This window comes from Leiobunum rupestre, chromosome 11 (assembly GCF_980474605.1).
Source record: "Leiobunum rupestre chromosome 11, qqLeiRupe1.1.hap1, whole genome shotgun sequence".
NCBI classification, from domain to species: Eukaryota; Metazoa; Arthropoda; class Arachnida; order Opiliones; family Sclerosomatidae; genus Leiobunum; species Leiobunum rupestre.
In genome coordinates, this window is record NC_143394.1 from 25,572,311 (window position 1) to 25,584,929 (window position 12,619).

The window sequence follows — 12,619 nt, forward strand, 5'->3', positions numbered from 1 at the left end:
TTACGAACATTTAAAATTAATAGGCAGAAAAATTATAGTAAATTGAGAATTGTTTTTCATTTGGCTTGGTGGGTAGGCAAGTAAATACTTGTAAACTTACAACAAGATCTACCAACGGAGCTGCCAAGTGTCCAATTCGAGAAGCAAGTTTGGAACCAGTCATGGCAGAAACTCTCATTTTCGTCGGAAACATTTCAACCGATAATAAGTAAAGTAAAGAAGACGAGAGGCCGTGAGTTAATTTCCCCAGCATAGACATGGTAATTCTCAACCAAAGAAGCCCTGGCGAGCCAAAGAAAAAACAAATTAAAATGAAATTATAATTTTAAAGGATGAGTCATACTTCGGTAAGTTGCACGTAAGCTTTTACAAGCAAATTTTGGTAATAACAAATTTGGTAAATTGAAGTAGAAACTCGTTTTTACGATTTTTTGATATTTCAGACAACTTAGAAATGCAAATTTGTCGAGCTCTAAAGAATGTTTATACAGTAATCTTATCCAATCTTTCGATAATAATTATTCAGAAAATAGTAATTCGCCTTCATTGTGATTTTGAAAGGTTTATAACAATGCCTAAATTTTAAACGCTATTGCCCTCACGCAAGAAAAAACTTAAAAATTTGAAAGGCAGTGGTGCACAAGCGACAATATTTCGTTACGAGGACTGATCATTATAGAAGTTAAGCCAGCACCAGAAATTGTCCATAAAACGCGTAGAGGGAGCTTGTAGAAGGTGCATACTGTACACACAAAGGTAAGTCTACAATCCCCCGTTCCCATTAATTAAGAAACTCCCGAGTAGTTCTAACCCTAAATATCTTGTAAAATCTGTCATGGCCCTTACAAACCTTATCCAGTTCCACGTAAAATCACATATTTAGGTTGTTTAAGTAGAACACAGTAGTTACTTGTAAGTCAACTTCTTCTATTTAAGACATAGCTTTATGCCGACTACTTGCAGAGGGAAATATCCGCTGTAAACCACGCCCGTTTCTATATCGCACTAAACATACAGGTCTGGTGTACTTTTTTGCTCTGACTGTGTATTTTTCTCAAAAATTACAAGAGTTAGAGTTACGATATTTTTGTGTATTATGTCTAGTATGGGAACACTTAAAATGCAAATTTTCGGAATAATTGGAAATCAAAACGTTTTTGAAAATTTTATTTTTTGGCGGAAAGGTCTTAGACAAAACAATCCAATGAGAAATAAGTTGTGGAACACTTTCGATAATGTACAAAGAAAGAATTCCATTGAAAAAGCCCAATTTTTCACGAAGATACGAGGGGATGAAAACAAAAAAGGTCTTTCGTACAATATTATCAGAACATTTACATGTAAGGTTCAATGATATCTCCATTGGCCACGTTGCATGTTTCGGCATGATGAAGCATCTCTCGAAACGAGCCGGCGATCACATCAGGAGTGAGAAGTGCGAAGACTGCACTAATTCATTGCCGTAAATCTCTCTCTTTGGTGAAACTCCATTAGCGAAAGTCCTTCGGCGTTAGGTCTGGAGACCTTGGAGGCCATCGAAAGGGACCGTTTTTACCAATCCAATGCTGGGGGAACTCGTTGCTTAGATGCCCCACAACACATCGAGGTTGATAGGTTGCTGCACGTCATGTTGGTACCATAGCTGTCTAAGTTTCCAGTGGAATATCGTCTAACACTACATCGTTCTGCAAGAGTGCCAAGTAATTTTGTCCATTAAGACGATTGGGAAGGAAAAATGGGTCGATAACTCTATCTCCGACCAAACCGGTCCAAACATTCAGTCGAAATTGTTGTTGATGATCATAAGGGAAACCCCAGTGAGGATTTTTATCACTCCATATGAGGTTGTTATGGCGGTTGAAAGGTTTATCTCTCCCAAAGCTACATTCGTTGGTCACCAGAAGATGAGTGAAGAAATTCGGGTCATCATCAGACATGTTAATTATTCAGTTGCAGAAATCATATCGTCGTTACATATCTCCTTCATGCAGAGCTTGGTGGAGGGTAGCTCGATATGGATGCAAGTGGTAATTATAAAGAGTTCTCCTATTGTAGTTCATTGATAACCTCAGATCGTAGCTTGCACCTATAATACTTGCTCGAGGGTACGCAGAAAAGTAGGCTTGAGTGATTTCTTCCAGGCTGAGGTTTTCACGAACTTGTCCACGGAACCTGGTATTGACGTTCCCGTAGTTGTCGAAGTCTCGAATAGCTCCGAGAACGGTGTTGTGGCTTGTTCTTCTGTCAGGATAGGGAATACTAAACATTTGACTTACTCTATGATCGTTACGAATGTCATCTCCGTAAATTAACTCGACCATAACAGCGCGCTGCTCACGAGAATAAAGGGGCATAGATGTTGCTTAAACTCAATAAATGTTAGAAAATATTTAAAAAATGAAAGATTCCACTTTAAATAGTACCTGACCAACGAAAATAGGTCTCAGATTTTTTACACAGTGATAAATCACATGCAAAAACCTTTTTCAAGGCTTTTTTTTATTTGCTCACAAAATTGACTATTGTCCCATATGGATAACTTGTTATTTTTTCCGTCACCTCGTATCTTCGTGAAAAATTGGTCTTCTTCGAGGAATTTTTATCTCTATACATTATCGACAGTGCTCTACAACTTTCGCATTGTCATTTTTTGGCTAGCACCTTCCCGCCAAAAATAATTTTTTTCAAAAGCGTTCCCATAATAGACATAACACCCTAAAATTTTCGTAACTAACTCTTGTAGTTTTTGAAAAATAAATACTCGGTCAGAATAGAAAAAACACCCTGTATATAAAATAATTCAACCATATATTTTGGAACCCATTTTTCGTTAACAAAAATTATTAAAATGAAAGAACGACTTACATTTTGGCACCACAGCACTACCCAAGAACAAAACTGCGGTGGCTATAAAGCTGAAAAATATAACCTTCTTTCTGTTGAGCTTCTTAACAATGTAGAAATTACAAAGAGCGACGATAATTCGAATTACTCCCAGAAGACCCATGTTGAAGTAGAATGAACCACCCAGTTGATTCAGACTGATTGTGAATCCTCCGCTGATGACGGCTCTAATAGCGCTGAAATCACAGTTTAATTTAAAGTTCGTAAAACATCAAGAATGTTTTTTTTACAGATAATATATAAGCAGCACCCTGTTTGCGGAAGTGGGTAAACGCTTCGTTAGTTAACCGCCAATCAGAAAGCTCTCAGAATTCGAATCTAGGGTACGGAGTTCTATTGTCTTTGGTGCGGTAAACATTCGAATGCAATTGCTGGCTCTCGTTAAGTGTAGGTGAGGACTGTGTCCCGGAATCACAATCATATCAATATGATTGTGATTCCGGGTCACAGTCCTCACCCAAAAATGAAATCTTAGTGACATGAACTGGCAAATACTTACAATTCGTCCCTAGAAAACGTTATCAGGTAATTATAAACCCGGCAACTTACCGTTTGCATAGAATTTTGGCGAAGCGATAGAGGATTACCATTACTCTACGTAATATTGTTTTCTATGGTAGTAAAAAATAATGGATTGCTTTGTGTAATTTATCTGAGCCCTTGCAAAATTCAAACTGTTTATGCACTATACATGTATAATGTAGATTTTACTAAACCCTTCTCTATACACAGTGAAAGGTGTATAGATCAACTGCCGCCTAAATTAAAGACTTTTTACCTTTACTTTGTTTTCTATCATTTTATATAATAGATATTATAATATAGTTTTAATCCATGTAAAATATTCGAGAAAGGATTGAAAGAAGTTGGTGAGAATTCCAATATTAAAAAAATTAAAAGAAATTTTTTATTTTCTGTATTACGAAACTACTTACTATGTAGAATAAATGATGAGAGCTACTTTTCTAACTTTCTTATTTTTGAGAACTTGAAGCAGTGATCCCGATCCTGATTCCTTGCCGTCTTCCTTAATACATCAATTGAACAAAAGCATTAATACATAGTGGTCTTAAATTTTTACCCCGGCACATTTCTTTATCAAAATAAAACTAGACTTTTAATATAGGAACAGTAGTATCGGTAGGTCATTTTTGGGGCCTTTAAGCCTGAGCTAATTCCATGTGATGCGAAGTAGTCAAATTATATATCAATCGTTTTAAAATAACATACCCGAGGCTTATTAAAAAATATATTTACGCGTATTTAGAGGATTAGGGATTAGTATTTTGTTGTTAGCAAATTCATAGTAACATACTTCTTGAAATTTCCCTTTGGGTGAAGGGCCCATCCTTTCACCGTAAGCCCTTTAGTGACTTGTTTCATGATGTAAGTTACAACTTCCTACTTCAACCACAATGATCTAAATATATAATTCATTATAATATATCAATATATTTTTACACGAAATATATTTTAATACCCCCTAATCATATTTTTATGAGATGTTATTCCATTATTGTGAATGCAAGTACGGTGCGAAACACCTGTTCCAAGGGGAATTACCACCCCTTAAACGGTCCACTTTCCCAAGTAACCCCACGAAAACGTTACCCTATGACGTCCATTGGAACACCGGTATTAAAATATCCTTATACCTTAAACCTTCCCAGATTTCCCATGAAGACTATTTAAACTTTCAGAATATTACAGATCCCTGCGAGAATTCAGAAAAACTAAACAATAAAATAATTTTGGCCGCTTACCATCCAAGATTTATTTCACATCATAACCATGGAAAAACTTACCCTTATTATAAATGTTTAAACCCCAGCGACGCTAAAGAATAGGTATATGGTTCGTAAGAACAGTAATGAAGACTTTATATTCAGTGGCTGTTTGTTCGACTTAGAAATAAAAGAACGGTTAAAACCAAATTACCAGTTCAATCTTTTCCACCAGTCTGGTCATAACGCTTTTCGTGTCATAAATGGTTACTCCATTTATAGAGGCCTGTTCAACTATCTGCTTTTCCGCCTTCTCGTACTTTTTCGCTGTCAATAGCCACCTTGTTGATTCTGGCATGAATCTAGTAATTAAAATAGTCAATTTAATTACAAATAAAGCAGTCAGTTATCCGCTTAAGACAAATTGACTGTTTTCCAAAGTTGCCGAACAAATCTTCGAAATTATATCTCATTTTACACATTGAGACCTGTGTTGCTTAATCTGATTTTCACAGATATTATCCTGGTTTAGTTACAATTTGCCCTAGTAACTGCATAGAAGACGAAATTTTGAAAACACTCTACAGCCATCTCTATATTCTATAGCTTTAAACATAAATGTAAATAAGAAAAGATGATTTATATGTCGTCATTATCTAGACCTTTTCGCAAGATGTTTAGAGCGGTTTAGAGCCTGCCGGTCCCCGTCCCAAAATACTTCCGAGGCCACTGGAAATCAGTACTTACTTCCAGATCATGAAAAGAAGAGGCAATTGCAGGGGTAAGGAAGAGAATAAGACGAGTGTCCTCCATTCTCCGAGGAAGTACGCCACGGATGCCAGCAATATGGAGCTAAATCCACCCACAGCCACGAGACTAATAGAAATGTGCCTTTTTCTAGGTCCCACATTTTCTATAACTACAAAAGCAGTTATATTAGAAACCACTTAGTCATAAATTGATTACACCTCAAAATTGATTACTTCCATAGGAAAACACCCGGAAGTATTAATTTATGTTATGACAATTTCGGAATCAAACCGAAATGACAATTTAGCAGCTATGCCGAGATTTGAGAGTTAGTAAAAAAATTAAATTTAAGAGTTGCTCTGTATGGGAAATTTGGTAATACCTCGGAAAAAGGTAGTTTGGAAATCATATCGACAGTGCATTTTGTGGATTACGAATGGGTGATAAAATATTCTCTATTTTGTTGTGCGTTCTGGTGCTTTTTTGTGTCCAGTGGCGTAGCTATATAAACTTTCCCAATACAAAATGGAAAAATAGGCCCCCATCACTCTATATTTACTTCACAGACAGTTCAGCGGTCTCTGACTAAATAACGCGGGACATAATGCATAGCTTTGATTTATTGTATGTACACTCTGTTAAATAAGTCTTTCTACCGGTATTACAGCAGGGGCGTATAGAAGGGATGAGGTTCGAGGAAATACTTTGACTTTTCCATTTCTATGTAAATTATTTTCACTAATTTCGGTTTAAGACATGCATATAGGCAGCGTTCAGAACTGCGATTTTAGGCCAGTTAGTACTTCGAAAATTTTGGGGTTCGTATGCTACGGCATTTTTATACTAGTAACACGATATGAGTGTTAAATTTATTTACATACATAAACATGATGCAGAACTTCCCAGACAACCATGACCGATAGAAAGCAAAAGCCTCAATGCGAGATACATTCCAATAGAGGTTGAGAAACCAAGAAGACAAGTTGATAGACAAATCAGCGTTTGACCTATTAGAACCATTGGTCGTCTTCCAAACCTTAAAACAGTATTGAATGTTATGCCCACTACAAGACTTAATATTGTAGGGACGATATTTCGAAAATTTTGTTATAATTTAAATCAGTAGCAACACTAAGAATTGTTTATACTTTGCTCGAACCGAGAAATCTCCAGAAAAGGTCACATTAAATATATCGTTTTTTACGCAACTGTGCGTTTTGCTATTTTAATAATTACTTTGGGTGTAACAACATGAATTTTATGGATGTGGGAGTTTATTCTTGTGCTTCAATTCAAGTCGCCCGAATACTGAGATAAGAAAATTACATTATATCAAGTGTTTGAGATCTTAAAATTGGTTTCATGTCCTGTTCGAGTTCAATTTTCACATTTTTAATCGAGTCCTTGTTTAAAATAAAAAAATCAATGTAATTTTTTTAACAAACTACTATCTGATATTAACTAAAACAATATCTAAAGTTAATATCAAATTTTTTCTGTGCATTGTCTAATAAATTTTAATATAATAAATTCAAGCTAGTATAAGATTTTGGCTACTAATTTTTTTTTTTAAAGACTAGTGTACTTGGCCAAGTCCTAAAAATAAAAGTTACACCATGAGTACTTACACGACGTGTAAATTATGTCCCTTTGAAAATATCACAAAAGGTACAGAGTACCTCGGGGCTACTCTTAGCGTAAAACGTTATCCAATTATGTAAGGAAACAAATAGTAAAATATTTGACTTAAGAGGGGTATTTTTAAATAATTATCTGGGAGTGTGAGATAAGATACATACCTGTCAGATAAGTACCCTGCAGGAATGTAAACAATAAATCCTCCAATTGAATTTAGCATGTAACCCAAAGAAATAAACCAGGTATTCCAACAAACTAAGTTCCACTGAAAAAAACTTTTATCAAAAAAGTATTTAGGTTCCTAAGAATTTTGAACGGTAACAGTGGCTCCTGCCGCCATGCTGTTATACTTTTAGAATGGCCACGGCTTAAAATGTAACGCCACCTGGATATTATAAAAGCATGATATTTTTGCTATTGAATGACCAAGGTTCAAATACCCAATACGCAGGGACCCTGCGTATTGGGTATTGCAGGGTTAACATTTTTTAATGAAAAACGTTTAAAACGTATTATACAAAATCCGTAAAATTAAATTTCTGTGAATAAAATATTTTTAGAACAAGTTTTCAGTAGTTCAAACGAAACAGTGAAATGTCTGATAAGATAATAATCTTTCGGCGATACAATGTAGAAGTATTAAAATGTTATTTGAACGTCAGGGCGGGAATACGCTATCTGTGGCAGTATTTTTTAAACAGATTCTATTTATGTTGTGTTAAATCAGAGAAAAAAAGAAATACCATGCTAAACGTGTCCATTTTCTTTTCTTAGATGGCACGCTAGTCACTGTGGTTGTGCAGGTGCTCAAATACAAAACTAAGCTAAATTTTTGTCAGGTTTAAGTCGGAATTTAGGAAGAGAATTTGCCATGAAACATCTCTCGTTCATTATATTGTATGTGATTTAACTATCTCGAACAATAGAACTGTTGAATAACGAGTTGGAATTTAAATTAGAATAAAATTAATTAATTGTTTAAAGTTCAATTTTTGTATTACTAGTGTAATTGGATTGATTGAAATTAATTGTTGTATGTATATGTGTTTAAAAATAAATGTTAAAAAGAAATAATTCATTGTAAATGTTGTAAATAATATATTTTGATGTATTTGTGTAAGGCTTAATATCCTTTATTTGTATCGTATTTCGAAATCATTGTCACAAGTTGGAGATGAAAATGGGCGACGTAGAATCCGGGTTAAGGTATGAAAAGTTTATTTGAATTTCCCGAGAATACCCCATCGGATTATGCGCGCATTTATAATCCTGCCCAGCTTGAGAGATCCCCGAGAGGACTCCTTAAAAAGGGTCCTCTCTCCGTAGTCGAACCAGAGAAACTGTAAAACTTCAATGGGTAAAGACCCAAAATGAAGAAAACCATTTGTGGTAGAAAAAAGTTGTAATCAATGATTGAAATAGTGATAGTTTATAAACAGAATACGACTTGATAGTCAACTAAAGTTTCCCAGTATAATAATTATAGTTCTAATTAAATATAGCGGGTCTTGTTAGATACCCTAAAATTTTACAAGAACTTATAGGATGAGGAAAGTAAATATAATGGAATAATGTTTCAGGTTCCATTCGATCGAAAAGAGAAAAATGTATTTAAAGTTCACCTCCTGCTTACGTGTTTTTAATTTGTATATTCGAATTGCTATTGAAATTATTATCAGAGACACGAAAAAATGTCCACAAATGGAAGACAATCTCCGCTCGTATAAACTGCTTTCAAACTGACAGTGTTCGAAATATGTACGAGTTTCGCATGTAGCGACCATTTTAACCTAGAAACCATCCTCAAACCTAGGAGCAACAAAGACACCAGCCCTACACAAGGAGAACGCATCTAGCCTTCAAACACGCTAACGAAGGGCTGTGTACAACTTTCATTGAATGAACCTTTACGCTGAACGATTTATGGAAAGGGGAAGACAATTTCCGAATTTTCCCCTTCCGACGGCAGCAGGCGCTAAAGCGTCTAACCAATTAAAACTGTACACAAGAAAATAAACAACTTTTGACGGGTTGAGTTCTCCTAGTGTGGGATGCTGTGTTTGTTGCTCTTAGCTCAAACCATTTCCGAAAAAAATATTTATTAAATCGGTGGGAGGTCGCGGACTATAGCTAGATTTCCGAAACGCTTGATCAATCAATAGAATTTCACAATATCGACGCTGCTTTTGGTAAAAAATTGACCTTAGGTTGATATAGTGCACTTATTACACAGGGTTTATTGAAATACTGTTCCTAATGGATAGGGCGATTGATAACTTTCAATGAATTCTAGCTGGTTAATTTTCAGAAAAAATCGGTAATATCACCAAAATTAGCATATTTAAAAAAAATTGTATTTGGTATTTCCAAATGTGTAACGAATTTGAAAGGAGGCTGCTACGACTTACCTTCGCAGCTTTCCCCCTCAAAAATCGTTTTCATTGTTCTACTAGGCCTACTATTCAATATTCAAATACGACTGACGGCTTATGGATAGGCTTTGGTTATATAATCAAGTATTCAGTTAGGGAAATGATAGCGAACTTGATTTGCCATTCCATAGTCCATATTTAATTTACGTGGTAAAGCTAAGCCAACTACAGCAATAAACCATAATATGCACACTGTCATATCGTGAAACACTTATAATAAAACATGCACACTTCTATAACATGTAACACTAGTAATTACCACATGCACACTATTATGACATGAAAATTCCCCAATTAAAACCCTATACCTACATATTTACAACAACTTAGATACCACTTAATCCTATATAAAAATAGAAACCCCCCCAAAATACAATAAATAAAATTCAAAAATACCAAGAACGAAAATGTTCGCTCCGTTACTACAATACTACTACAAACCGAGGGTATTGAAACTCCTGGCGTCACACTGACCTATTTATCGAGTTAACTATAAATATTGGAAAACTAAAAATTCCTCGTACAGCTCTCACGATCGTAACTAGGGCGTCACAAAACCCCAACGGGTATTTTTGACAAAAACCTGAGCGGAGCGAGCTAGCAACAATATAAATAATTCAAATATTGATCACACATTTAAAGAAATTAAGGTAATAACTAATTTTTATGACATACATATCATAGTAGTTTCAGCCTCTCCAGTTCTTTTTTTTTGGAAGCTAGTCTGGTCTTACTATTGACTTTCAAAAATCGTTCTAAATTTGGAAGGCGAAAGGTAATTGCACAATATATTTTAATATTTTCATTATAAAATTTCCGTTGGCCATTATAGAATTTCCATCATAAAATTACGTTTGTCATTATAAAATTACGTCTGCCTTCCGTTTCTAATATATTCTTAGACGTTCCCTTTGCAATTCTGGTGCGTGATTGCTCACAACCATCAAATAAACCCGCTTTCCTACTCAGACGAAAAATGGCAGCGCCGTCGGTGGGTCATGCGCGATAGAGAATCCGTCTTTAGATTCCGTCAAGGACAAAACATGGAGGAAGCACCGTCAAAATTTGTCCTTGAGGGAATAGAAACAAGACGTCCCACGTTTAGAGGCTCTCTTAATATCGACGGCGCTGCCGGCGTTTTGAAAACACGGGCTGGCCGGAGGGCTACCTATCCTTCTAACATATAGGATCCTTGGATAAACCATCTCTCTCCTATATTTGACTGGTTTATAATTGTTATAATTTTCCCGCTACAATCGCTTTATATTTAGATAATTTACACGAACGACATGGTTCGAAAATCTAAGTAATTGTTCGTAAAACCCGAGAGGCTAATCACTACACGTAATCGGTGTACAAGCTCGTACCTTTGACTGTACTAACGAGAGTACGCGTACTCTTTAAAGTCTGCACCTTTAACAGTGTTGAGTACGCGTAATCGGTGTACAGGCTATCTGACAGTGGTTAGCACCTCGGTAAAACCCAAAGCACTCAAATACCCTACACCGTAAAATTAAATGGCTGTTAAATCACACTCCAGAAAAGGTTCATTGTCTTAAGGATGCATTTTCAACATTTTAGTGACCTCTTACAGTGAATGTTATATAGACCAAATAGTCGAACGTTTCACCCTTTTGATGACCCTCGAAATTAAAATCCCAATGGGTGCCGCCCCCGTGACGACTTAGAACCCCAAACTGTAGATCACGATGGCTTGAACCCCGTGACGATGATCAGGACGAAATGAGATGTCTACAGCCGGTACAGAAGTTAAATGATGGTTAGGTACCATTCCGAAGTTAAATGTTGTCTACGGTAGATGATTCAGTGAAACAAAGAAGAAAATATTTTAGTTCATAGAATCTTAAGGGTGCTATCAATGTATGCTCATATTTGAAATGGTTTGTTCAAAGCACCCTTTAAGATTCTCTATTCCAGACGGGCACCTTTTTTTTCGGGAAAAAGTGAATTAATGCACGTGTAGAGAGAAAGGGTAAAACTAAACTACTTTTCGGTTTTGTTAAGTTCGCGTAAAACGCATTGTATAAATTCAAAAGGGAGGCAACCTTATTAAAAAATTTAGATTCAAAGAAATTGAAATAGAAAAAATTACCTCTTCAACGATGGTGGCTGATCTCAGGGCCGGATCGAAGGCAAACTGGTGACAAGGTTCTTTCTCTCCCGTTCCGTTCTTCCAGATATCATCCTCGAAGTTATCGCGGTAACAACGATCCATGCCAGTTTTTCCTTCGTAATTTAGAATTTCAAAGGTTGTATTACCATCGGTGAAATTAAGATTGCCCTCGACGCATTGAAAATCGGGCGTCCTAGTGATGTAATTGTAGTTAAATCTCATAAAGGCGGAACACAGTGAACGGAAAGCGGTAATGGACAAAAGTCGAAATTGAAAATTTCCGAAACTGCCAATAACATCTGTGACATCCATTATTAACTTTTCCTTAAGGAAGTCGTCGTTTCAAAATAAATTTAATCAAATGCGATAAATTCGTAGAAATAATTTTGTTTATAAAAAAAATTAATCTTAAAGGGAATATAACCTCAGGTATTTGGTGTGGAACACCAACGCTTGCAGCTCTGGCCGCACTTGCCTTTGGCTTTAAAAATGTTTGGCGCCACTGTACAGGAACATTTGAAAAATTGAAGGGGTCCTCCGTAAAGAATGCTTTGCAGGTTATATTCCCTTTAAGTGACTTGGGAATGTAGGGAAAAAATATTTAACAATTATTGATAAGAACAAAATAATAATCAGTTAAGCTTATACGCGAGGCACCGCCATAGAAGAGACCTTAGTCGCTCCAAAATAATGGATTTAACTCCGCTATGAAGGCACTAGGTAAACTGCGAAATATTTTTCTACTAGCTGTGTAAATCGTCAGGTGGGATATCTATAACTCGTCCATGAATACCTTTGCTTTGTTACTGCAACGAAACATGTGCTATACTTTTTTTTTGAGTAGATGAGACAATACAGTCCACTAACCGCTATGCGATTAATCAGGGGTTAGACATGTGTAAAGGAAACGCCAACGGGGGGATACTTAGGGACAGGGGTGGGACACCCGTGGCGGAAGTATTCCGACCACCCGTTGGGGGATCGGTGGTCGTCCTCAAACGGCCATCCACAAACTCTGCCTCCCAGACGCTTGGGAT

General features: G+C 36.1%; 1 protein-coding gene across 1 annotated transcript; it reads right to left on the bottom strand.

Annotated features, from left to right (window-relative positions):
- Positions 1-1,970: 1,970 nt before the first annotated feature.
- On the bottom strand, positions 1,971-11,894 carry LOC149922045 (solute carrier family 22 member 6-like). Its single transcript, XM_090162231.1, has 8 exons — positions 11,562-11,894; positions 7,178-7,281; positions 6,260-6,414; positions 5,376-5,547; positions 4,843-4,990; positions 3,840-3,931; positions 2,866-3,080; positions 1,971-2,362 (listed from the first exon to the last, which is right to left on the bottom strand). The coding sequence occupies exons 1-8, from the start codon at positions 11,892-11,894 to the stop codon at positions 1,971-1,973; spliced, it is 1,611 nt and encodes a 536-aa protein (XP_090018357.1).
- Between the last annotated feature and the right edge of the window lie 725 nt (positions 11,895-12,619).

What these genes read in the sequence shown, in the direction of transcription:
- LOC149922045 (XM_090162231.1), bottom strand. Translation starts at nt 11,894, where the DNA reads ATGGATGTCACAGATGTTATTGGCAGTTTCGGAAATTTTCAATTTCGA. An exon ending in AAGTTCTGCATCATGTTTAT is followed by an intron (nt 5,548 to 6,259) that starts GTATGTAAATAA and finishes CTGCTTTTGTAG; the next exon opens with TTATAGAAAATGTGGGACCT. An exon ending in TGGTGGAAAAGATTGAACTG is followed by an intron (nt 3,932 to 4,842) that starts GTAATTTGGTTT and finishes TGATGTATTAAG; the next exon opens with GAAGACGGCAAGGAATCAGG.